A 26,572-nucleotide genomic window follows, 5' to 3' on the forward strand; every position below is an offset into this window, starting at 1 on the left:
CACTGTGCTCATTGCCATTTGCTAGGGCCAAGGAAACTGTGGAAGAAGTAGACTGTGGTCAACAATGAATCAAGAGTTTCATGCCACAGTTTCAGGTGCCTGGTATCCATTCAAGTGGAGATGTCCAATAGGAAATGGAACATGTGAATATGAAGCTCAGTGGAGGGATCTACTCTAGAGACAATCATTATGAGTTAGCAACACATTGGAAGTAACTGAACACATATATGTAAACAAGTTCACCCAGGGAGGACAGAACTCTTGGGAATACCTAACTGTGACTGTAAGTCTAATAAAGAAGATACAGAAAGGAGACTAAGAAATAATAATCAAGAAAAGGAGTATTGTGAGCCATTAATATTTTACAAGTGAAGGGAAAAGAGAGCATTTCAAGAAGATAGTGATTAATGGTGCTAAATGCTTTGTGGAGCTGGAGCATCATGAGGACTTGGAAGGAGAGAAAAGTTCCTGATGGAAAGGCAGCCAGTATTATTCAAGGCCAAATGAATTCGGGGATCCCCTATTAAATTACATACCATAAACTGAGGGTCAGCCAGTGATTGTTCAGCTGCCCAGGTAGAGGAACTAAGAAACTGAACTGTAAAAAATTTCTCCAGGTTTGGGTTTTTTGCTGAGGGTATATTTGAGAAAACTAAGAGAACAGGATAACGAAGATATGGGGAATGGTATCGTCCAGGCAGTCAGACAAGGGAGGTTCAGGAAAGCAGTGGAAGAAATTTGCTAATCAGGGTGGTCAAGAAAGTCTCGATGATTTCTAAGTAACAGGTTTTCAAAGGTCGGGAAAATGACAGATTATTTTCACAGAAAACGAAACTAGAGCAGTAATCAGAAGTTTCATCATCAGACAATGACATTTGTTACATGAATCTTGAATCTTATATTCCTCAATCAGATAGATTATCTATTACCTTTTCTTAGGGAAAATTTGTAGAGAGAAGTGTTAAAAATGTAACAACTTCACACTAGTTTGAGGCAGACAAAGATCTATTTAATTATTGAGCAAATAAATAAATAAGATCTGCTTCCACCTTGCTATAAAATATTACCTTAAACACTGGCCTAAAAGATTAATCTTGGACCTTAAAGACCCAACAATTTCTACTTAGGTCATGCAAAACACAACCTTAGCCCACTGTTACTGTGATCTTACAGAGCTGTTGGGAGTCAGTATGTGTAAAGCAAAATAGCTAATATATGTAAAACACCTGGTCAGTACACAATAAATATTTGTTGTCATCTCAATCCTCTTATCCTTCCCTTTTAGTTAACCCACAAAACAGGATATGAGCCACAGGAGTTAAGCAAAGGCAATAAACAGAGCTGAGGGTTTGCGACTACAGGCTTAGACATCAGAATCCCTGGCTTCAAATCTATGTTACTTTGGGTGAGTTAAACTTACGTGTCTCATTCTCCTTCTCTGTCAATGGGGTAATAATAGTATCTCATAATATTCATGTGAGAATTAAATAAAATGATATAGTTATAGACTTAAAACAGTACCTGCAACACGGTAAAAACCCAGTAAGTTATAGCTATTACTCGCAAAGAATTACTTCTCCACTAAATCCAGGCTCTATGTGAATAGACACATAGCTTCTGGACCAGTATGAAATCATTTTTCTTAATGAAAATCACTCCCCCATTACCCCTTAGTTGTTGGTGGCAACAACTAAGCCACCAAAGATTTTTACTCCAAAGATTAGTACTGACCTAGTTAGTGAGGAAAATTATCATGGGTCTATATCCTCATTGAAAAGGACATTTAGTATTTACTCAAAAGCTTACAGATAATGCAGTAAATTAGGTCACATATTAAAAACGTACTTGATTTTGATCCACAGGTTGGTGATATTTGGCCACTGGAACAAGTACACATGTTAGGACGGGAACAAAATCCATCTCCACAACTATTTCTACAAATTGCTGTAGAAAGCACAACAGGGAAGCGAACGAACAATTAGGTAATAAACCATAGTTTACAAAATAAGAAAACTATAGTTAAAAACAATAAAACTGAAAAACTAAGATACAAAATGTGTGATATATTATATACAATGGAATATTACTCAGCCATAAAAAGAAACGAAATTGAGTTATTTGTAATGAGGTGGATGGACCTAGAGTCTGTCATACAGAATGAGGTAAGTCAGAAAGAGAAAAACAAATACCATATGCTAACTTATATATATATATATATATATATATATATATATGGAATCTAAAAAAAAATGTTCTAACGAACGTAGGGGCAGGACAGGAATAAAGATGCAGACGTAGAGAATGAACTTGAGGACACGACGAGGGGGAAGGGTAAGCTGGGACGAAGTGAGAGAGTGTCATGGACTTATATACACTACCAAATGTAAAACAGATAGCTAGTGGGAAGCAGCCGCATAGCACAGGGAGATCAGCTCAGAGAGGTGGGATAGGGAGGGTGGGACGGAAATGCAAGAGGGAGGGGATATGGGGATATATGCATACATATAGCTGATTCACTTTGTTACACAGCAGAAACTAACACAACATTGTAAAGCTATTATACTCTAATAAAGATGTTAAAAAATGTTTTTAAATATGTGATATATAATGCCTAATTTCAGATATACAACAAAATTACCCATTGTAAACAAGTGAATAAGTCTCTTAAGTATCCTTATGATAATGTGCACACAAATGAAGCTACTTCAAGTTCCATAATCCTAATCATTCAACTCTTATCAATACAGGTCATCTTTTCCATTCAAGGGAAAGAGTTTATACTCGGAATTCACCATGAGAAGACAGTCTTGGTCCTAGGAAGCTGGGAGTGTTGAGGAAACCTAGAGGTCCTGCATACCTTCAGAAAACACAGCCGACTCTGTAAAGGACCTTTACAGGAATCAGAGAATGTGAAATTGGCTGAGCTGGAGACTCCACGCTCTAACGACTTGGCCAAGCCCCAGGGGTTCCATGCACATTCCTTCCCGGCTGGTATCTGACCTGCCCCATCATCAATCTTGGTTCCCTTTAATAATTCTCTCTCTCCTTCCTCCAGCCTTTCTTCTCCCATTTTACCTCCACAACCTAGTCTATTCCGGCTGCTCAGAAAAGCTGCTGCGACACTTTGATGGAGGGAGAGTCAAAGCCTCCTGCAGCTATGACCTCCAAAGTATGAGGGTCATCGGAGCAAAGAATGTTAGGCTCACTGACACAGCACATACCACAGATCCTCAAAATCGGTAGCCCAGTACCTTCAAATGGGAAGTCTCTCCCATATTTAGATTCAGTTCATTTAGGAGCTGAGAGATTAATCTCTATACCCACAAGTGAATTCTCTGTGTGCACACAGGCAAGTGCTTTAATGCTCCATGAGTGGATGCATGAAGACAGAGTCTGGGAATGCCCTGAAACTAGCTGTAAATATGTATGTAAATGTGTGTATGTACCTTTCGCTAGGGAGGGGTGTCTCACAACTTTCAAAGAGATCTGAGCCGCTCAATACGTAATATAAAGGGTGTGTTCTATAGAAATGAACTGACTCAATAAATGTTTTTCTTCTCCAGATTGCCTTTTGACACCCACATAATATGGCCAGCATCTCTATTAGCACTCCCTATAAACGAAAATGTCATAAATTATAGTGTGAAGATAAAAAACAATTTTAGGCAAGAACATGGCTTCTGCCATGGAGTTGACTATTAAGTTAAAATGTGCTAGATTTTCTGATCACCAATAACTTTACAATGACAAATGTTTACTAAAACATTGTTTTATCTCAAAGCCCCCTTACCCTCAGCAGGTAGACATTTAGTCTAGGCTTACATTATATTCAAAGTGTCCCTTCCCAGGTGCTAAACCCAAAGAAGGTCTGATGGACTGGAGACTACTCATCCTCAGACAGATCCCTGTCATGGCCACAGGTGTACCCTGTATATCTGTGAACCCAAGAGAAGCAAGAATGCTTAGGCTCTTTCTCTTCACACTCATCTCAAACTACAGTACATCTCATCTAAATATATGTCCCTCCCACAATTACAAAAGCGATGAGGTCCAGAAATACCAGAGGGGAAAGGAGAGAGGACCTGGGTGTTGGGATTTCAGTGATGCTGGGAGAAGATGCATGGCACAGTGGAGAGTAAATGAATGGTATGCAAGAGATCTGAGGTTGAGTTCCCGCTCTGCCATTGACCTACTGCAGGCTCGGAAAAAACCCCACAGCTTCTCTGGGTTTAGTTTTCTCACTGGTAAAATAAAACAAAAGGATTATACTGGAATGTTCTGATGTCTCTTCGGGTCTCAAATGCTATGATTCTGGGCCAACCCCTTCCCACTGTTATTCCACTGATCAAAATGCTCTTCATAGTATAATTTCACAACAAAAAAATTAATAAGCAAACTTTTCCATTGCTTCATGTTCTAACAAGATTTTAAAAAAACAAATGGAAAGTGAGAAAGTCAATTTCATCCTTTTAGAAACAAATATTTGGAAGTTTGGAAGTACTTCAGTGATTTTTTTAGGCCACAATTAAGAACAATAACAACAAGACGCAGACTCAAATCAAAATGCATTAAGTTTCCAGTAGTCTGAGAAATACATTTTTTATTTTAATATGTTATCATGAAGCCTGGTCAAGGCCAACCAGATTAAATTCTAGGAGTTGATCATTTTAATATCTTTCTATAAAGAAAAAATGTTGATGTATAAATGTATAAGGAAATTAATCTTTGGTCCTCCTTTTGTATTTGTGTTTCACTTATTCTCTTTTTGTAAGTTTCCTCAGAGCTTTTCTTTGGCTAAATGATGGAAATTCAATAAATATAATAAATAATTTGTTATCATAAGAAAGTCATGGAATGAAAATTCTTTTTTTATTGACGTCTAGTTGATTTACAATATTAGTTTCAGGTGTATAGCACAGTGATTCAGTATTTTTGCAGATTACACTCCATTATGTTATTACAATATAATGGTTAAAATTCCTTGTGCTATACAATATATCCTTGTTGCTTATCTATTTTACACATAGTAGTTTGGATCTGTTAATCCCATACCCCTAATTTGTCCCTTCCCCACTTCTCCCCTTTGTAACCACTAGTTTTCTGTATCTATGAGTCTGTTTCTGTTTTGCACATACATTCATTTGTATTATTTTTTAGATTCCACATATAAGTGTTATCATACATTTTTTGTCTTTCTCTGTCTGACTTATTTCACTAAGCATAATTTTCTCTAGGTCCATCCACATTGCTGCAAATGGCAGAATTTCATGGAATGAAAATTCTTAATTTCGACTTTATGATGGTTTCAATTTAGTTATTACCTCCATATACTACAGTTTTAAATGTCAAACTAATTGAACTAGTGAATTTAATGCAAAATATTAAGGTAAAATTTAGATGAGAGCCATGCAAGAGAATATAAATGCATTACAGTCTCCCTATCTTTTCTGCACTATTTTATAGTTTTGGGCATTTGAATTACCTTTTAAATGTGCTAATAAATATTTTTGTAGATATCTCTTGACACAAGTACTGTAAATGTTTCTTGGAGATATAAAGATCATTTCAAAGTTTATGCTTTTTATAGATTTATGATACATGTACATTCCAGTGTATTTCATAAGCACCCAAATACTTGGAGTATCAGAAATGAAGGTTACAATATTCACCGTTACTTTGAGATTTCCAAAGCTGATTTTCTAAACATGTAAAGGGCACAGTGTTACTCAAAGACCAAAAATATATTTAAAGCTGACACTCAGAGGGCCATATATGTACATATATTTTTTTTTTTCCTGCTGCAAATATTCTGGAAGGCTCTGTTCTCTGGAATTCCCACTCCACACTGATCCAATAAAATCTGACTTTACAGATTTTCAACACGTACCATAAACCAATCCCTTCTCCTCGGCGACTCTCCAACTCAATAATGGCAGTTACATTCATTACATTTAGTGAGTCAGACTTTCCACAGTGCCTAAGTCACTCCCGGCTAGTATGGCAGGTGTGTGGTGAGTGACTTAGCTGTTTCAGAATTCTAGGAACCATGTAAGTTTAAAGCAGGCACAGTAACACCCTACTGGTCTGAAAAAGTAAATGCACCCTCTACAAACGCCTCATGTATATGACTTATGTGCTGGAAGGAAAAGAATCCAATACCCTTCCATTCTTTTTAATAAAAGTAAAGGCTTATAATCAGAAGATTTATTTAAAATATTTATGAATCACCCTAAAGAACACAGTTGTTGCTTCCTGTTTTTGCCTCATTACTGGATATTGTGGGATTTTTAGGGTAGAAATAATAAGAAGCTAGTATTCACAACACTTGACATATCATGCCTTTTCAAAAAGTGCACAGAAATAACATCAAGTGTCTATCTCAAACCCACAAAACCAATAAATATAGAGTCAGAGATGCCACTACATCCTTATTATCCCTTGGCTAGTATGGCTTGCCCTTTTTCTCTCTTCATGTGGCATAATTATCTTTTCCCTGGAGAATATCGAGGTCAATCTAAAGTCAAGACTGTCTCTAAATAAATGTGCTATGATACCTGGCTGTCCTCCCAACAAGGCGAATGTGGCTGTGCTATATAAATACACAAGAAAAGGCCAGTCACACTTCAACTCACAAATTCACAGGCATGTGAAGTAAGACATCCCATTGTCCACCACTGTGAGGCTGATAATGATAACTAATGACTTCTCCAATTAAAACTTGGAGAGCTGGGTATACACTTTGGAAACTGAATAAAATAATCAAAACTTTTAAGGTCAGATATGCAAAACTTTTGGAGTTTTAAGACTCACACTTTGGAAATCTACTGTACACTATGAGATCTGGGATCTGGAAATCCTAAATTTCCTAAATGTCTTCCAAAAATTAAAAAAAAAAGTCAAGCCATTTGGAAGAGTTCTCTCTTTTAAAACTTTTGTTAACCTGGATCAACTCTAAATCTCTGAGAGTGCTCCTTTCATATCTATGTTAGGTGACTGTTGAGATGAAACTAGAGATAATAAAGCGGTTTTGTACGGAGGCCTAAGAAAGCTTGATCTTCAGAAGGCCTAAACCTCCTGCAGAGTCAAAAGGCAGATAATTTACATAATCACATTGTGGTCTTATCTGCTCTCCTTCAGGAAAAAAGTGGTGTGGGTTATCTGGGGAACTGCTGTACTCCCCCTTCAGTTTGTATTAATAGACATAGAAAGAAAAAACTTCCAAGTATCTTTGAAACCTTTATTATTACTGCCCTTCAACAGAGTCTACAAGTGAAGTCTAAACGGAGTTAAACTGGCTGCTTCTTCCCCACCATTCAAATGGGGCCGCGCGTCCTAATTAATACTGCTATGTGGCCACCGGATTCTAAACGCAAATGTGTGTCCAAAAGACTGAATGCAAGAGGTCGGCCCTGAGATGGGGCCGAGCGTGCTGCCCCAAACTGCGATCCCAGCCTAGCACTCACGGACAATGCACTGGTTTCCTCCAGGGAGCGTCTTCCATCCCGGGCAGCAGTAGGAGTGGAACCTGGATCCGCATACGTTGGGCCTGCGATAGACAAGTGAAGTAACGCACACTTAGAGAGGGGTGCGGTAATACATTAGCAGTTTTCGTAACATTTATGGGACAACCAACAGACCAAAACTACACGTCAAATTCTTGGGGCTTGGGGCTCAGACGTGGAAGTAAACGAGCTAGACACTGGAATGAGGAGGGTAAGAAATGTCTAAATATTGCCTTTCATCCGCCCTCCGTTGCTACCTTTTTAAAGAGCGAAAAGAAACAGGGAAACATATAATTTGCTACTATTCTAGCCTCCGGATGCAGAGAACAAAGGGAACACTCCGTTTCTAAACTCCTTGCCCTCGTCCCCAAATCCATCCCTCCTTGATCAACTGTTACTTTGGCCCCGACATGTCAAGGATGGCGAGTCGGAAGGTGGAGCGCTCGGCTTGATGATTAGAGTGAGCTTGAAGCCCCGCACACGTCCTCAAACAAAAGGCTCGGGAGTTGCGCCCCCGACGGTGGGGAGCAGGCAGGCTCGACCAGCCCCAGCGCGGCGCCGGGCGGCCTCAAGCGCGCCTTCCGCCAGGAACTTGTTCCCGCACGGCGGGCTCTGCAGGCGCTCCGCGATCCGCACCCGGGGGCCTCCGACCCACCCGCTGCCCAACCCCCCGAGGGAGGTGGGGTGTTTTTTTTGTTTTGTTTTGTTTTGCCGGCCGAACTGCGGAGGAAAAGGGGGAGGCGCTTCTGGGAGTCTTCGGGGTCTACTGGTGGAAGGGCCCCCGGCTCTAGCCGCCAGAACTCGGTTTTGGGAGGGGGTGGGATGGAAAGCTGCCAAGCCGAGGTTTCCCCCCGTGCCGCCTGCCCACCTACCCTCGGAGCACGTCCTGCTGTCCTCGCCTGCGGACGCGGCTGGCCGCCGCGACGCCCTCCTCCCGGTACTCGGGCACTGCGAACCCGCCTTCAGAGCCCGCCGCTGCGGGCCTGACCTGTTGCGGCGGTGACTGGGGCCGGGGCGGCTTGGGCGGCGGGGGCTGGGGCTGGCCGGCCGTGCCCTGCGCCCAGAGCGCCACGCAGCCCAGCCACACGAAGTAGGGCTGGAGACACAGCCGCCGCCGTCTCCCCATCGCGCGCGCTGAGAGCGCGCGGACCGTGGTCTGCGGAGAGGGAGCGCTCGAAGACAAAATCTACGCGGCCCGAAAAAAGTCAGGTCTAACAAGCCCTTCGTCGGCTCCGGAGACTCCCTTGAGCTCGGGCTCCCTGCTCTAGTGGGAGCCCCGGACCGAGCGCCGGCCCCCTGACTGCCGGCGGGGCGCGAGCTCTAGAGCAGCGGGCGGCGAGGCGCGGCGGCGGAGCGGCCGGCAGCCCCGCGCGGTCCACGTTGCATCCCCCGGGCCGCTGCCCCGAGCGACTCCAGGACCGCCAGCAGGCGGGGGCGGGAAATTACAAAAGTAACCCGAGCAGCCGCGGCGTAAAGTTACAAAGAAAGCGGACCTCAAAAGAAAAAAAGGGCCTGCACGCAGCGACTCGGCTGATTCCCGTGCGCTCCGGGCACAGATCTTGGAAAGCTGCAAAAGTCACCAGAAAGAAGCCGGAAAGCAAACAAAAGTCGCCCCCCAAAGAAAAGGAGGGTCTTCTCCCGGCTCGCCCGGAGTTCCACTGGGCAGCGACGCGCCGGCGGCGGCCGAAGAGCAGGGCGGAGGTGCGCGGGGCCGGGGCGAGCCGCCGGTGAGAGGGAGGGCGGGAGGCTGGACGCCGGGGAAGATGCGGCGGGCGAGGGCGCGGCGCGGGGGTTTTGAGGCCCGGCGGGGCGCTGGGCGGGCCGGCGGGCGGCGGCTGTCAGTGGGGGCTGGAGCGCAGCCGTCCACACGTGGGGCGCAGCCCTGACCGAGGGGCCGGCGCAGAGTGGGCGGAGACAGAGTAAGGGGGCGATGGGGTGGGGAGGAACAAGGGGAGCCAGGGGCTGGGGGAGGGGAAGAGGAAGGAAAGGGGTAGGGTGAAGGGAGGGGAAAGGACTCAGATTGGGGAGAAGGGGGGCGATCCGGAGAGGAAGGCCAGGGTTTGGAAAAGGGGCTTGGAAAGAGGGATTGGCGAGCTTGGGTACGAGAGGAAATGAGCGGGGGATGGGGGCGAGGTTAGGGCGAGGAGAGAAGTGGGAAAGGGGAGGGAGGGCGGGGGGGCCTGGAGGAGGGGGCAAGGCGCTAGTCGACTTTGCTTCCCGTCCCCCTCAATTGGCCGCTAGCTCTGTTTTGACTGCCCGTACAAAGCGAGCAGACGACGGGGGAGGGGGCAGTTAGGGACCGGATTTGGGAAAGGAGGCTGCAGCCCCTTCCCCTCCCCCTCCGCCCTCGCTGGGCCACGGACCAGGAACGAGGGTCTCTAAACGTGCCTGGCTTGGCTAGACCCGCAGCTGAACTTCCCCACCGGGCAGAGGCCACAAGGTTGAGGATGAGAACGGGTCCGCCTGCAGGGACCCAGACCCAGACCCGGGGTTGGGGGATTCTCAGTCAAGCAGGACTAGAGACTCCCGCGGGAGTTGGCTGCAGCCTCCATCCGAGGAGGCCGGGCCCTCCCCATCGCCCTCCTACCCCCAACTCCCCATCGGGAGCGGCGTCAGTCTGCGGAACCCGCAGAGGGGCTGGGCGTTTCCGGATTGAAATGCGTCCTCCACCTCCAAGACCGAGCTCACGTAGCCGCGGGGAGCCTTGGCAGCTTGCAGGCGCCTCGGTCCTGGGGAGTCCGTACAGGGGGTGTGCTTCGGTGTGAGCCCTGCCAGGACTCTGCATGAGTTCGCAGCCAGAGAAGAGTTATATCCCCAGAAGTGTTTGCGGGGGACGCGCATGGTGGGTAAATGGGTCTTGGGGCATATCCCTGGTTCCTGTCTTAAGACTTCTGATTAATGGTTAAACGCTAGCAATTGGTGCATCCACTGGCTGGCCACATGCCCTCTGGATCCGTAGAGCAGCCTCTGTGCTCACCCGACTTTGGGGTCTTCCTTTGTGGCCCTGATTTCATGAGATTTCTGTGAAGCCCTAGTTGTCTCTCAGCATTTCATAATTAAAAATCTAACACCCCTGAAAACTGGGACTGGACATCTAATCATGGTTTAGGATATAGTATGAAACACCAGTGTCTGGATTATTCAGGCCTAGAGAAACTTACTTTAAAGATTTATATACCTAAAGATTTTTTTCCTGGCCCAAATTGCCCAGATGTGCTATTTGGCAGCCAGAATTCTCTGAGAATTGGCATAGCTCCCTCCTTTTTTCCCCAGTGTAGTTAGGCAAAAACTTTTAAGGCAGTATTCCTTCTTACAGTATTCTCATAAGGAAAAGTAGGAGCAACATAATTTCATGTGGGACACCAATCTGTTCTAATCCAAAGAAACTAAAGACAGCAAGAGAGGTATTTGTCATACCCTGTCCTTCAAACAAAATCATTTTAATTAAAAGAGCTAAATAAAGTATCCCCTGGGTTAAAGCAGTATTTTAATCATACTTTTTAAACATTTAGCCCCATTAAATGGGTTTTTATTTAATACTTAAATAGTTTTGTGGTTCATTTCTGTCTATCGTATCAAATCCAAATGCTCTAAAATTACATAGGCATTTATCCTTAGACTCACCAATTCCACGTTTAGAAATGTATTTAAAAGATAAAACAGGCAAAAAATGAAATGATGAATGCTGTAATCTGTTCATTGCAGCACTGTTTATAATGGCAAAAGATTAGAAATACAAAGTTCCCATCCACAAGAAACTGGTTGAATATGGTTTAATCCATTCAGCAGAATACTATACATCTGTAAAAAATGAATGAGGATCTCTCTATACTCCTAGGAGTGATCTCTAGAATATACAATTCAATGAAAAAGAAAAACAAACAAACAAAAAAAACCAAACTGCAGATAGACTAGGTAAATCTATTGAGACAGAAAGAAGAATAAAGGTTACCAAGGGCTGAGGTGAGAGAAGGGAATGAGGAATCATTGTTTAATGGGTATAGAGTTTCCATTTAAGATGATGAAAATGATCTGAAAATTAGTAATGTGATAATGATTGCACAATATTTTGAATGTACTTAATGCCACTGAATTGTATACTTAAATATGACCAAAATGATAAGCTTTATGTTGTGTATATTTTACAACAATAAAAATTTTAATGTAAGGTGCAGGATATTGTATACGGTATGCTACCTTTGGGGGGGCAAACATGCACATGCATCTGTGTGTGTACACTTTTAAAAAATAGAAGTATAAACCATATCTAATAAAAATAGTTATCTTAGAGAAGGAAGAGGATGTGAAGGAATAGATAATGATGGAACCTCTACCTTTCCAAATATGCCTTGTTTTATAGTTCTAACTTTGGAGCCATGTGTATATCTTATATAGTTAAAAACAAACTTAAATTTAAAAGAGCTATGCCTAAAAATTGAAAAGAAACTAAAACAAATGAACCTGTTTATTACATTAGTGGCATAAATGGAGAGAATATTATTTAATGTGACATTTAAACACAATATTTGGACTGTACATCTTTAGTAGGATGTAACCTAAGGATGAAATGAACAACAAAGAAGTCTGAAATTGCATTCCATGGTGGTAATGTGAGAGAGAGAGAGTGGGAAGGGGGAGAGAGAAAGAGGGAGATAGATATTATAAATCATGATTTCAGCATAAGAGAAAAGAGATTAAATATAAAATGAAAGTAAAAACACTGCAAGTTAAATTGAATTAAAATGCCAAGATGTAATCAGAACTTACATTTATCATTAAAAAATATGTATTTCCTGGTCCTACGCATTGAAAAGACCTGAAAGTAGTGACAACCCAATAGCAATAAACACCCATTGTGCTCAGATTGTGGTCCCTAAATACCATTTCCCAGTAAAAGGAATGAGGGCTCCTTTAGGTAGGTGGCTGATTTCAGGTCTGGGGCAGGAACTATGTAAAATGAGTCTGGATTATCTATTTTGTCATATTTTAAAGCAAGGAAATTATCAAACAATTTAGGGTCATGTCAAAAGGAAACAGGACCTAACTTGAAAAAGATTCCACTGACGAAAGATGGGAAAACCCGAACATCACAAAGAAAAATGACTGCAAAGGACTGAAATATATGAAATGTGTAAATATTCAAGAATTACAAATGATACTTTAAACAAAAATTAATTGGTCACTTTGGAGATTGTTAGGGCACAGCTTATTCTAGAAACGTTGATAAATAAAATAATCAAACATTTATTTTGCCTTTGCTGGATAGACTCAGAGAAAGTATTTCTCTAAAAAAATAACAGTTGTAAACACAGGAATGATAGAATTTTTTAAAATCACAACTTTGTAAACTAATGAAATAATGGATCCAGACAAGAGTTATTAATGGCTGCTAAAACTAAAGTCAAGGATTCTCGATTGGGGGCCATCTTCTCCCTGGAGGACATTTGGCAACATCTGGAGACATTTTTTATTGTCACAATAAGATGGTGTGTATGGGGCAAGAGTACTGAGGGTACCAGGGATCCTACTAAATATCTTACAATGCATAGGAGAGTCCCCCATAACAAAGTATTATCTGGTCCAAAATAGCAGTTTATTTGAGAACCCTTGCATTAGGTGAACAGTCAATGGGGAACTTTTTTTTTTTTTTTTTTGTGGTACGTGGGCCTCTCACTGTTGTGGCCTCTCCCGTTGCAGAGCACAGGCTCCGGACGCGCAGACTCAGCGGCCATGGCTCACGGGCCTAGCCGCTCTGCGGCATGTGGGATCTTCCCGGACTGGGGCACGAGCCGTTGTCCCCTGCATCGGCAGGTGGACTCTCAACCACTGTGCCACCAGGGAAACCCAGTGGGGAACTTTTTAATGAATGATTCAAGCTGTTATCCCCAGAACCTAGTGATTATTGCTAACTTCTAAAAAATAGAATAATCAGACATTATGTGTCTGCTTAAGTGGTACAACTAGAGACACACAGAACTGCCTGTGAAATATCTTTGTCCAAAAAAAAAAAAAAAAAAATTGAGGAACTTCCCTGGTGGCACAGTGGTTGAGAATCTGCCTGCCAATGCAGGGGACGCAGGTTCGTGCCCTGGTCTGGGAAGATCCCACATGCCGCAGAGCAACTGGGCCCGTGAGCCACAATTACTGAGCCTGCACGTCTGGAGGCTGTGCTCCGCAACAAGAGAGGCCGCGATAGTGAGAGGCCCGCACACCGCGATGAAGAGTAACCCCCCCCTTGCCACAACTAGAGAAAGCCCTCGCACAGAAACGAAGAACCAACACAGCCAAAAATAAATAAATTTTTTTTTTTAAAAAATTGAGGGCTTCACTGGTGGCGCAGTGGTTGAGAGTCTGCCTGCCAGTGCAGGGGACACAGGTTCATGCCCCAGTCTGGGAAGATCCCACATGCCGTGGAGCGGCTGGGCCCGTGAGCCATGGCCGCTGAGCCTGCGCATCCGGAGCCTGTGCTCTGCAATGGGAGAGGCCACAACAGTGAGAGGCCTATGTACCGAAAAAAAAAAAAAAAAAAAAAAAATTGAACCTAAATGTAATCAGAAATTTATATTTAATAATATAAATTTTCAGTTTCTAGGAACTTTGGAGGGTAGTAAAACACATTAAATGCTACCTCAAGACTACAGTCAACCGGATCTAGAATGTGGGAAATACCACAGGACCAAAGTTTTTCAAATAAATGACGTGAGTATAGAAAAGGGAGGGGAGCTCTTTTGATCCAACAATCACATGCAATGTTTGTACCTCATCTGAGATTGTTATTTGAACACAGGTGTAAAACAAAATTTTGAGGCAGTATGCGGGGGTGGGGGTGAAAGATGATTATTAGCTAGTAAAGATTTATTTTCAATTTTAGGGAGTGTGAAAATGGTATCGTGGTTGTATTTTTTAATAATATTTTCTAATACTGACTAAATTCTTTATGGGTGAAATGATATGATGCCTGGGATTTGACATAAAATACCACAGGAAAAACACAGGCAGGGTTCTAAAAAGATGGAGTAGATGTACTTTCCTCTATTCCTCTTGCTAAGTATACTTAGCTGAACATCCTGGACATTATGTATAGAAAAAAAGAGTAAAGACTCTGATCAGTGGAGAGAAGATGGCAGACTGGCCAGGGACTTGAGTCACAACATGGAAGTGAATTCCTGGGGTTTTTTTGTTTTTTGTTTTTGTCTTTTTGCTTCATAAATTGTGGACTGGGTGCCGGAGTATTTGACAACCTGGAAATGCCAACTGGCACAGACCAAAAAAAAAGCCTCCAAGAAAACCCTTAATTCTCTAGCCAAAGGACAGAAAAGAGGCATACTAGCCAACCAGAAAACTTGTAGATGATAACTGCTGTATAACCAGCCAAACATCACAGAAAAAAAAAAAAAAAATGTGGTCACCCCCAACTAGCAAAGGCCAAGTGAAGACTTTAAACTTTCATCCTCACCAGGCTGTAACAAGGTGTCCTTCCCCAGAGCAGTGTCAGAGAAGGCCAAATAATGGGCTACTCCTTCCCCCTGCTGCCCCCACGGTTCCAGTGGAGAACCTGGACTTCCACTCCCACCCTGTCTGCTGGGATGGTATCAGAGGAGTCCTAGTAGAGAATCAGGACCCTTATCATTGCCCATCCCCATGGGAAGCCAAGGAGAGCCACATGGGGAGCAATAATAAAGCATGTCTCTCCCTCCCAGCCAGAGTGGTATAGCAGAAATTTAGTGGGGAGCTAGTACTCGCACCCCTGTCCAGCAATAACAAAGTGCTCCTCACACCTCAATTGCGTCAACAGAGGCAGAACATGGACTTCTTCTGCCATCTAATAGTAATGAGGCAGCACCCTTCTCTCTTCACCCCCAACCCCATGCAGTATCAGAAAAGGCTGCTAAAACAGATGACTTAAATAAGATCCAAAGTATCATAACACCCCAAATGTCCAGGATCCAATCAAAATGAGAAAAGAAAAGTAATACTCACCAATGCTGAGATGACGCATGTGTTAGAATTTTCCAACCATGACTTTAAAGCAGACATGATTAAAATGTTTCAAAGTGCATTTGTGAACATGCTTGAAACAAAAGAAAAAGAAAAAAAAAAGAAAGCCTCAACAAAGAAATAGAAGATATAACGAAGAACTAAATGGAAATTTTATAAGTGAAAAATTCAATAATTAAAATTTAAAAGCTTAATAAACGGGTTTAACAGCAAAATGGAGAGGACAGAGGAAAGAATCAATGAACTTAAAGGTGGCATAATAGAAATTACCCAAACTGAACAAAAAGAGAAACTAGATTGAAAAAACAAATAACCAGAGTTTCAGGGACCTGTGAGACTATAACAAAAATATTTAACATTTCATCATCAGAATGTGGAAGAGGAGTGTAGAGCTGCTAAGAAACTACTTGAAGAAATAATGGCTGAATATTTGCCAAATTTAGCAAAAGACATAAACATACAGATTCAAGAAGCTGAATAAATCTCAAACAGTATAAACTCAAAGGAATCCGCATCAAGATTTCTCATAGTCAGACTCATGAAAATCACAGACAAAGAAAGCAGCAAGAGAAATGACACCTAACTGGTAGGGGAAAACAATTCAAATGACAGCAAGTTTCTCATCAGAAACCATGGAGGCCAGAAAGAAGCGGCACACATTTCTCGAGTGCTGAAAGAAAAGAATTGTCAATGCAGAGTTCTATCCCCGGTGACAATATTTTTCAGGAAAGAAAGGGAAATCAAGATGTCAGATGAAGGAAACAAAAAGGAGTTGTCTCCAGCAGAGAGTGGATGTCCCCTCTCACCACTCCTGTTCAATATTGTACTGGAGTAAGAGAAGAGAAGGAAATAAAAGTTATACAAATTGGGAAGGAAGAAATAAAACTGTCCTTATTTGCAGATGACATAATTGTCTATCTAGAAAATTCCAAAGAATCAACAAAAAACTCCTGGAACTAATACATAGTTATAGTAAGTTTGCAGGATACAAGGTCAATATCGACAAGTTGGTTGCTTTCCTGTATATCAATAAATTATTGGCAAAAAAATTAGATATACATCTAACAAAATATGTACAAGATCTATATGAGGGAAACTACACAACTCTGAAGAAAGAAAAGATTTAAACAAGTGGAGAATATTCCTTTTTCATGGATAAAAAGACTCAATATTGTTAAGATGTCAGTTCTTCTCGACTTGATTTACAGGTTCAACACAATGCCAATTAAAATACCAGCAAGTTATTTTGTAGAAATTGACAAACTGATTCTAAAGATTATATGAAGAAGCAAAATACCCATAATATCCTACACAATATTGAAGAATAGTCAGAAGATTGACATTACCCAACTTCAAGAATTACTATAAAAGCTACGGTAATCAAGATGGTGTGGTTATTGGACACATGGGTGTTTATTATATTTCTGTCTCTAATTTTGTATATATTTGAAGGTTTTCATAATGAAAAGATTTTTTTAAATGCTACATACTTGTTCCTGAGAGCCTTTTTCAACTGCCCTTTTCTCTATGTTTTCTCCCTTCCCCTAATAACCAAAACTTTATCTACATTCTAGGTTTTATCATTTTCCTGATTTTCTGTTTCCTAAATAAGAAAATTCTGCTTTAATCATTATTATCTTATTTCTTATGTTTTCCTTGAAAAAATGCATGATTTAATTTTGTAGTTTTTATTCAGATTTATTAGTCCAATGCTTAATTTATTTGTTTAGATTCCTTTTTAATTGCTTAAATGTGTAAAACTATGAGTGCTCAACTTCAGATAATCCCTAAATTTTTTGATATAGGATGTATTCATTATCTGTATCTTATAAATTTCCTTCATTTTTCATTCTGAATTTGAAGTATTTAAGAGAAAGGCACATACTTTTCTGTGGCTAGATTTTTTTCTATTTATGATTATTAATTTCTAGTTTTATTGTAGTATATTCATGGATCATGGTCTCTTCTTCATGTATTTGTGTATATATTTGGAAATGATCTGTGTTCTTTATATAGCACTGGTTTTGTAAATTTTCCATGGAAAGAAATGTTAAATTTTCCATGAAAAGAAGGTATATATCTTTCATGTTGTAGAGTTTGAGGCATATCTGTTAGCTGGAGCATAATTATATTATTAAAATTCTCTGTGTGCTTATTTTGATGTGTAGTTGGTCTGTCATAAGCCTACAGAAGCAAGTTAAAATCTGCTGCTAGGGCTTCCCTGGTGGCGCAGTGGTTGAGAATCCGCCTGTGGATGCAGGGGACACGGGTTCGTGCACTGGTCCGGGAAGATCCCACATGCCGTGGAGCGGCTGGGCCCGTGAGCCATGGCCACTGAGCCTGTGCGTCCGGAGCCTGTGCTCCGCAGTGGGAGAGACCACAACAGTGAGAGTCTCGCGTACCACAAAAATAAATAAATAAAAATCTGCTGCTAATACTGTGTTTCTATCCACTTCTTGTTTTTCTGCACTTTGTGTTTTCGTCTCTTATTATAAATGTACACATTTATGGCAGCTCTATTCTCATTATAAACTGTATACCTCATACCTATAAAATGGACCTCTACCTTATCTAACATTTGTTTTGGATTTAGTCTTGATGATACTGATATTTTCAATGAAGATTTTTTTTTTTGTTACTACATATTTGCCTATCGTATCTTATTTTCCCATATAATCTGAATCTTTTAGCTCTGGATGCTTCTTGTGTATTCAACAGATTGTTTGGTATTTTTAAAAATCAAATCTGATCATCTTTGTGTGAATGTATCCCTTTTACATTTGATGTCAAAACAAATATATTTTGTTTTAATTTTTTCATCTAATTTTATGTTTTAGTTTTGTTTCAAATGCTTCTCTTGTCTTTTGCCTTCCTGTGCATGGATTTTCTTTCTGTTACTTGGGTTAAATGTATGCAGTGTGTACTTTCCTTGTCATAATTTGGAAGGATTATATCCTCTTTTTAGATATTGCCAGTGAAACATTTGTAAGTTTATATATTTTATCTAACCACGACCTCTTGATATAGCAACTTTAGACAGCATTTGTTGATGTTCCCTGTGAAATTTTAGATAATTAGCACACTGCACTTTCTACTAACTCTTTTCTCTTTCTCACTTTCTGCTTTTGTCAATTGTACTGTTATTTTATGTTCTTATAACATATAAATAATATACTTACACTACTACTTGTCAATTTGTTCACTTTGCTATGCTTATTGATTTATGACCAAGAAAGATGAGAAATGGATACATTTTCTTTCCCCCAGTTTTATTATTTTCACAATTTATGCCAGTTTAACCTTTCTCTCCCCAATCATGCATCCTATAATAGTCTTTTTTTTTTTTTTTCTTTTGCCTGCATAACGTGGCTTATGGGATCTTAGTTCCCTGATCAGGGACCGCACCTGGGCCATGGCAGTGAAAGCACTGAGTCCTAACCACTGGACTGCCAGGGAACTCCCTAGTCATTGTTATATATTTAAATTAATCACATATTTGCTATGATTTCTCCTATCATTTCTTACTTGGGTAGAATATTTTGATGTTGTCATTTTTTTTTCAAGATTCACAAATATATATTTCATGATTTGTTTGCTTGGTTTTAAAGCTATCTGCCTACTGTCTGAGAATGTCTACCTATTGACTGTATATTTGGATAATTACTCAGCTTGCCATAAAGCATAACATTTTGGCATCACGTAACCCTTTCATTAGCTCTTTGTAGATTATTGATGCATTTTTTAATGGCATTTAATCTGGTTGTAGATCAGTATGTGGCCAGCCTTAACCTCCCCTCTCACTTCCACCTCACATTCAGCCTGATTTCTCTCTCTGGAAAATGCTTGCACTACTTTTGAAGTTTTATGAACTTACCTAATACATGTTTCAGAATATATCATCATTTATTGTTTTTTTCTTGCAATATGATATAATATTTTTCTACAGATTCAATTGTTACTATTTTCTAGAAAATTTTTTTTCTCTGGCTTTGATTATCTTTTCCATTCTGCGTGTTGGTTTCCTGACTTCAATGACAAATATTATTTTTGTTTTGGTCTATTGTCCATTTACATTTTTATTATTATTGAAACATAGTTGGTGGACAATATTATGTTAGTTTCAGTTATACTATATAGTTATTTGACATTTACATACATCACGAAATGTTTGTTATGATAATGTAGTAACCATCTATCCCTATACAGAGTTATTACAATGTTATTGACCATACTCCTTATGCTGTATATTACATCCCCTTGGCTTATTTATTTTGTAACTGGAGGCTTGTAGCTCTTAATCCCCTTCACCTTTACTGCCCACCCTCCCACCCCCGAGCCCCCTGGCAACCACCCATTTGTTCTATGTATCTATGAGTCTGTTTTAGTTTTGTTTGTTTTGCTTTTTGATTCCACTATAAGTGAAATCATATGGTGTTTGTCTTTCTGTGTCTCACTTATTTCACTTAGTATAATACCCTTTAGGTCCATCCATGTTGTCACAAATGGCAAGAATTCATTTTTTAATGGCTGAGTAATATTCCATTAGGTATGTATGTATGTGTGTATGTATGTATACCATATCTTCTTTATCCATTCTTCCATTGATGTACACTTAGGTTGCTTCCATTATCTTGGCTATTCTAAAAAACTGCTGCAATGAACATTGGGGTGCATATATCTTTTTGAATTAGTATTTTTGTCTTCTTTGGGTCAATACCCAGAAGTGAAATTGCTGGCTCATATAACAGTTCAATTTTTAATTTTTTGAGGAACTTCTATACTGTTTTCCATAGTGGCTGCACTAGTTTACAATCCCACCAACAGTGTACAAGGGTTCCCTTTAATAGTTTACAATCCCACCAACAGTGTACAAGCGTTCCCTTTTTTCCATATTCTTGCCAACACTTGTCATTTGATGTCTTTTTGGTGTTAGCCATTCTGATAGGTGTGAGGTGGCATCTCACTGTGGTTTTGATTTGCATTTCCCTGATGATTAGTGATATTGAGCATCTTTCCACGTATCTGTTGGCCATCCATCTTTTTTGGAAAAAAAATGTCTATTCAGGTCCTCTGCCTTGCTGTCCACTTACTTTAATCTCCTTCTTTTCCTCTATGTTTATCGTAGTTATCTCAAACCTTTTTTCTTTGTTAGTAATTTGGTTATAGGCCAAGTCTAATTTGCTAAATTTAGTCATTTTTTTTTCTGTTTAGTTTGGTTTTGCTTCTGTATTTATTTCTTAGGTGTGCAGTTTTCATTTTCCTTCAGCTTTTGTTTGTCATCTCTAAGGTTCTCTGCTTCTATCAAGTTTCATATTTTCATTATGTTCTTCCTCAACACAAAACCATTCTAGGGAAATTTTTTCTACTTCTTCAAATTTGCTTTTGTCTAGATAAGATTGTCATCTGTGGCATAGATTAGTAGCAGCCTACTCAGTATCCATCCTTCCCTATTTTCTTATTTCCAGACCACTCATTTTATTCAAGGCAGTAATGTACCCAGCTAAAAGGCAACATTTCCAAGACTCACAGCTAGAGGCAGTGGATGCATTTCTTCTTAGTTTCCTACTCCCACGAGGACACTTAAATCTTCCCATATTTTAACTTGTGCAGGTACAAGTTTTGTGTGTTGGTTCACCTTTCTCTGTGTATGAGAGTCTTTGTATATATATATTTTTTTTTTTTTTTAATTTTTTTGTGGTATGCGGGCCTCGCACTGTTGTAGCCTCTCCCGCTCCGGACGCGCAGGCTCAGCGGCCATGGCTCACGCGTCAGGCCGCTCTGCGGCATGTGGGATCTTCCCAGACTGGGGCACGAACCCGTGTCCCCTGCATCGGCAGGCGGATTCTCAACCACTGCGCCACCAGGGAAGCCCTGTTTTTTTAAAAGCAGCTTTTCATTAACATTTCTTGCCTACTGTGTGTGTTAGTGAGTGTGTTGGGTGTTTCATGCTAGTTACAGTAATTTGTTTTACTACAATGAACCACAAGGATTCAAGTAAACCTTTCTTTTCTCTCTCTCTTTCTCTCCCTCCTCCCCCAACATTTTGGGTTGCTCATTCTGGATTGTATGGTATGAAGCTCAGTCCTTTCTTTTGATTGATATTGAGGTATGTTGGCTGGTTTGTTCCTAATTTGTTATTATATCACTAGGTTTGGGAAAAGGAGAGTTTTAGGCATTTTCATTCTACCATCTTAACTTGAAAATCTGTATGAGTACTTTAAATAAATTTTAATCAAAGTAATGTAAACGACTGGTCACAAATCAAATCATGCAAAAATATTGTGATAAGAAACAACTGAACTCAGCTTCACTGCAGCTTTACACAAACCTTACTCTACAGAGGCACTTTTTTCTTTTTCTTACACACTGTGAAATGCGCACATTTTAAGTGTAAAGTCTGATGAATTGTGACAATTGCACATACCCTGTGACCCCCTCTATTAAAATATAGAACATTTTTATCACCCAAGAAAAATTCCTTTCGCAATTTTGCAGTTAATCCCCACCTCACTCCTCCATCCCAGAGGCAATTGGTGTATGGGTTTTGTTTCACCATAGGCTAGTCTGCCTACTGTAGAACTTCATGTATATTGAATCATACAATAGGTACTCATTTATATCTGGCTTCTTTCAACTCAGCATAAAATTTTTGAAGATTTTCCGTGTTGTAACATGTTTCAGTGGTTTGTTCCTTTTTATTAGTGAAGAGTACTCCATTGTCTGTTTATATTCCAATTTGTTTATCCATTCTGCTGACGATGGGCACTTAGGTTGTTTCCAGTTTAGAGTTACTACAAAGAAACCTGCTACAGACATTATTGTACACATCTTCCCATGTCTACATGTTTTCATTTCTCTTGAGTAAAGGACTAACATGGAGTTTCTGGGTCTTAGAGTAGGTGTACTTTTAACTTTATGAGAAACTGCTAGAACAATTTCTAAACTGGTTATACCATTCTACACTGCCTCCAGCAATATATGAAAGTTTTGACTACTCCATATGCTCAACAGCATTTGGTGTTACTGGTTTTTTCACCTTTTCCATTTTAATGATTTTGCGGTATATACCACTGTGATCTTAAATTGCATTTCCCAGGTGACTAATGAGTGATGTTAAGCACTTTTTCATGTGCTTATTAACCATTTTTATTTCTTCCTCCATGAAATGCCTGTTCAAGTTTTTTGCTGATTTTTTATTCGTTGTTTTACTTTTTATTATTGAGTTGTAGGAGTTGTTTATATATTCTAGATACAAGTGCTTTATCAGATATAGGTATTGCAGATACTTTCTCCCAGACTGAGGCTCAGATATGTTTTATTAATGGTGTCTTTCGATGAGCAGAATACTTATATTTTGATGAAATATGTCTATCTTTTCTTTTTTTATTTCATGGAGAGTGACACCTAGCTAAGAAATCATTATCTAACCCAAGCTAAATCAGTTTGTCATGTTCTACAGAAAAGTCTGCTTGGATTTTGACTGACATTGCATTGAATTTGTAGATAAATTTTGGAGAATGGAATTTCATCAATATTGAGTTTTTACTGAGTCTAACACTCCATGGGCATGGAACATCTATTTATTTGATTATTCATTAATTTCTCATAGTAATATAATTTTCCAGTTTTATATGTCAATTTGGTTAGGCTATAGTACTCAGTTATTCAATCAAACACTAATCCATATGTTGCTGTGAAGGTATTATATTGATATTTTGTAGACTTAATTAACATCTATAATCAGTTTAAGTAAAGATTATCCTTGATAATCTGGATTGGCCTGATCCAATCAATTTAAAGGCCTGAGGAGCAGAATTGAAGTTTCCCTGAGGAGGAAGAAACTCCATTTGTGGGCTGCATCTTCAGCTTCTGCCCAAGAGTTTCCAGTTTACCCTTCCTAACAGCTTTCCCTGAGAGTTTCAGACATAAGTAGCCAGCCCCTACAATCACATAAGCCAGTTCCTTACAATATATCTCTATCCTACTGATTCTGTTTCTCTGGTGAAACCCTGACTCTGAGACACCTAGCATATAGCAGTAAAGATGACTTTTGAGTACTGACTCATATATTTACCATTTCTTCATTCCTTAGGTGGTCGTGCTTTTCTCACCTAACAGGACACAAGCCTTTGGTAAAGGGAGTACTTTCTGGGATATTTCAGGGGACATAGTGTGGGGTGGGCAGGACATACTTGATAAATACATGTTAGCTCTCATGTATCTTGAAGTCTGAATTCTTTCCTCTCTGTTATACCAAGGAATTTCTGGCATTTCAATTTTATTTAGCGAGGACCACTGTTGAGAGTCCATATCTTTGTTTACCAGCACAGCAAGCAATTAGAACCCTATCTATCCCCTCAAAATTGAAGACTGAATTCAATGTCTGTAGAACATGTATCTTTATCAAGACATAACTAGGTGATGAATTTAATTGACCTTGTGTATCAGCAATCTTCATGGTCAGATCCTAAGTTTGGTCTTTGGGTTTGATAGTTCTTTGGCTTTAAGAAATAACATTATTTTAGCAAAATTATAGACACTTCTCAGGTTTCACTTTTGGTTTTGACTGAGAACTTAGGGGTTTGATGTACATATTCCTTCCTTTAATACATTTGAGGCCTTCAGAAGTAGCCACACCATTTAGTAATCTTTGAATTCCTCATGCTCTTTATATTATTCATTTGCCCTGGTAATGAGTTTCACCAAAGCCTTGACCTAAAGTGGTAGTAGATAACAAATGAGCAATATAATGATTAGCTATTTGCCTTCAGCTCCCGCTGGGCCAGATTTCCCTACTGATTCCTGATGATCTGCTACCTGGAAAATGGTAAAATAGAAAATAAGGTAAAATTGTTAGTCACAAGCTGAAGAAACTGACTATTCTAAGCAGGAAGGAATTTTTTAGAAGGAACGTGGATAGCTCACAAATTTGATAAGAATTATTCAGTGAGGCTCAAGATACAAGCAGACTCAAGAAGGAAGTATAACCACTATATTTTAGCAGGAATAGGCCTTTGGTCATCACTAGATATTATTGTAGCTACCCTTAAGGATTTATATCATCCCCTTCATCTTTACATCATTCACTTCTGATTTAGAGTTCTGGAAATGAGTGTCCAGTGGCTGAGTTTAAGCACTGGCCCACATGGCCTCTGGGGGAAGACATACCTATTTGTCTTTTGAGTTGATGGCACAGAACTGCGCCCCACCAATATCGCACACAATAGGGAATACTACCCCCAAATGATGTAGGTTGAATAATATTCAGCCAAAAGAAAACAACCACACACAAATTTAAATAACAAGTTGTCCTGAAGTCCTGAAAACATATTTATTCTGACCTATAATTTGTTGGTATTATTTCTTGGCAAGATGTCTCATTTGTTTGTTGACCCCTACCTCTTCCCCTCATTTTTACTGCTCCATTATTTTCTGTCAGTCAGGGTACTGAAAAGGATTAATGCCAGTCCGATTCTCCTGCCTTTACAAGTGAATTGGATTTTTGTTGTTCCTTTCTTTCTAGAAAATGTAGTAATCTTTATTCTTATTTGAGGTTCAAAAACTTTATAGGAGGTGTCTTTTTTTCATTCATTATGCTGAGTATATCATGGACCCCTTTGACCTCGAGAATGATGGTATTCTTCAGTTATTTGATTATTTATTTCCTCCATCTTTTCTGTTCCCCTCTTCTGAAATACCTAGTAGTCAAACATTGTACCTTCTGGAGATTCCCTATTTAAATTTATCAAAAGCTCTCCTCCATGGGTAAACTTCTCTTCCTGTTCTTTTCACTGTTGAGTTTTTTCCTTTTTGCATATTTTTTCAGCCAGGTCAAGGGAGGGATGAGAGCAAATTCTTATTTTTGATCTTCCTGTAAAGAAGGTATCTATGCATTAATGATAATCCCTTTCCTTGTTCAGTATTTGTTGAAACCATTTTCCCTGTTTGACTGTTATCTTTTACTTTATAATTGTGTTTTCATTTTTATTTACAAAAGTTTTAAAATCTGTCAGTTAAAATTTTTTTCTGCCACACAGTCTTCAAAACTTAGAAAGCACTTCCCTAAATAGAAATTTGAAAAAAAAAAAAGAAATTTGATTGTTTTGATTTTCTTATATTTTCTGATATTTGGTGAGCTGAATGCCCAGCACTAATTATTAAATACAACACCCCTTCTTAATGATTTGTGGTGTTTTATAATATATTTTTATATGTATTAGGGCCTACTTCCTTTTATGTATTCTGTCTCATTACCCTGTCTACTTTTATAACAATACTACACTGTTTTAATTCCTTTAGCTTTATCAGAAGCCTGGGGGCTCTCACTGACACCAGTTCCCTTGCAACCTTCTTTAGAGGAAGATAATTTTTTTTCAAACCTCATGAAAAAAAAGGGGCAGTGTGCAAGTAAATGCCTTCCTTGTTCCTCGCTGCTGCTATCAAAACATCTCTCCTTCTATTTTCAGAGTCCCCAATTCCTTTGATGCTCTTACCATTGGACCTTATCTTCCCCTGCTCCTCCTCATTGTCCTCATCCAATTCTTCATCATTCCTTGTCGTTTATTGAAGTCTTGAACTCTTAGATTAATCTCTTCTTGCCACGTTCTATTACTGTCATAATTCTCATGGAACAACAGCCATGTCAATAACATATTCAATACTCTAGTCTCCCAGGTTCTGGACTTCCTTATTTTTAATGAACATTACATCCAACCTCAGGTACTGAGTCCCATGGTCACACATTAAACAATATTACCAGTAACTATACCATCATTGAAATAATTGTTTTAAACTTGCTATTATTCTCTTGTCTTCACTTGCTATGCCAGCTCGCTTACTCTAATGCCCCAGTGCAACAGTTCAACATCATTGAAATTACTGATCTGTTATCCCCCCTTTATATTTTTCTTGTACTCTCTTTTATTTCACTTCTTTCCTTAGCCAGTTTACATTCCATGGACCTTCCACGCAAATACCCTCAACTCCTTTGCCTCTAACTGAGCAAAAACTTAAGCTTGATTAAACTCTACATCTTGTATTGGCTTCCAAAGAATGGAATACTTCTCTGAAAT

The 26,572-nt window shown here is 39.8% G+C and overlaps 1 protein-coding gene across 1 annotated transcript in view; it reads right to left on the minus strand.

Moving 5' to 3' along the window:
* The window catches only part of FBN2 (fibrillin 2), a 226,120-nt gene extending 216,851 nt beyond the window's left edge, over positions 1-9,269 (minus strand). Inside the window, exons 1-3 of the mRNA XM_059059762.2 lie at positions 8,375-9,269; positions 7,464-7,546; positions 1,846-1,944 (exon numbers count right to left, since the gene is read on the minus strand). Of these exons, the coding sequence (XP_058915745.1) occupies positions 1,846-1,944; positions 7,464-7,546; positions 8,375-8,628 (436 nt within the window). The 5' untranslated portion in view covers positions 8,629-9,269. The remainder of the gene's footprint in view (positions 1-1,845; positions 1,945-7,463; positions 7,547-8,374) is intronic.
* Positions 9,270-26,572: the final 17,303 nt, after the last annotated feature.

This window comes from Kogia breviceps, chromosome 4, assembly GCF_026419965.1.
Source record: "Kogia breviceps isolate mKogBre1 chromosome 4, mKogBre1 haplotype 1, whole genome shotgun sequence".
Classification (NCBI taxonomy): Eukaryota; Metazoa; Chordata; class Mammalia; order Artiodactyla; family Physeteridae; genus Kogia; species Kogia breviceps.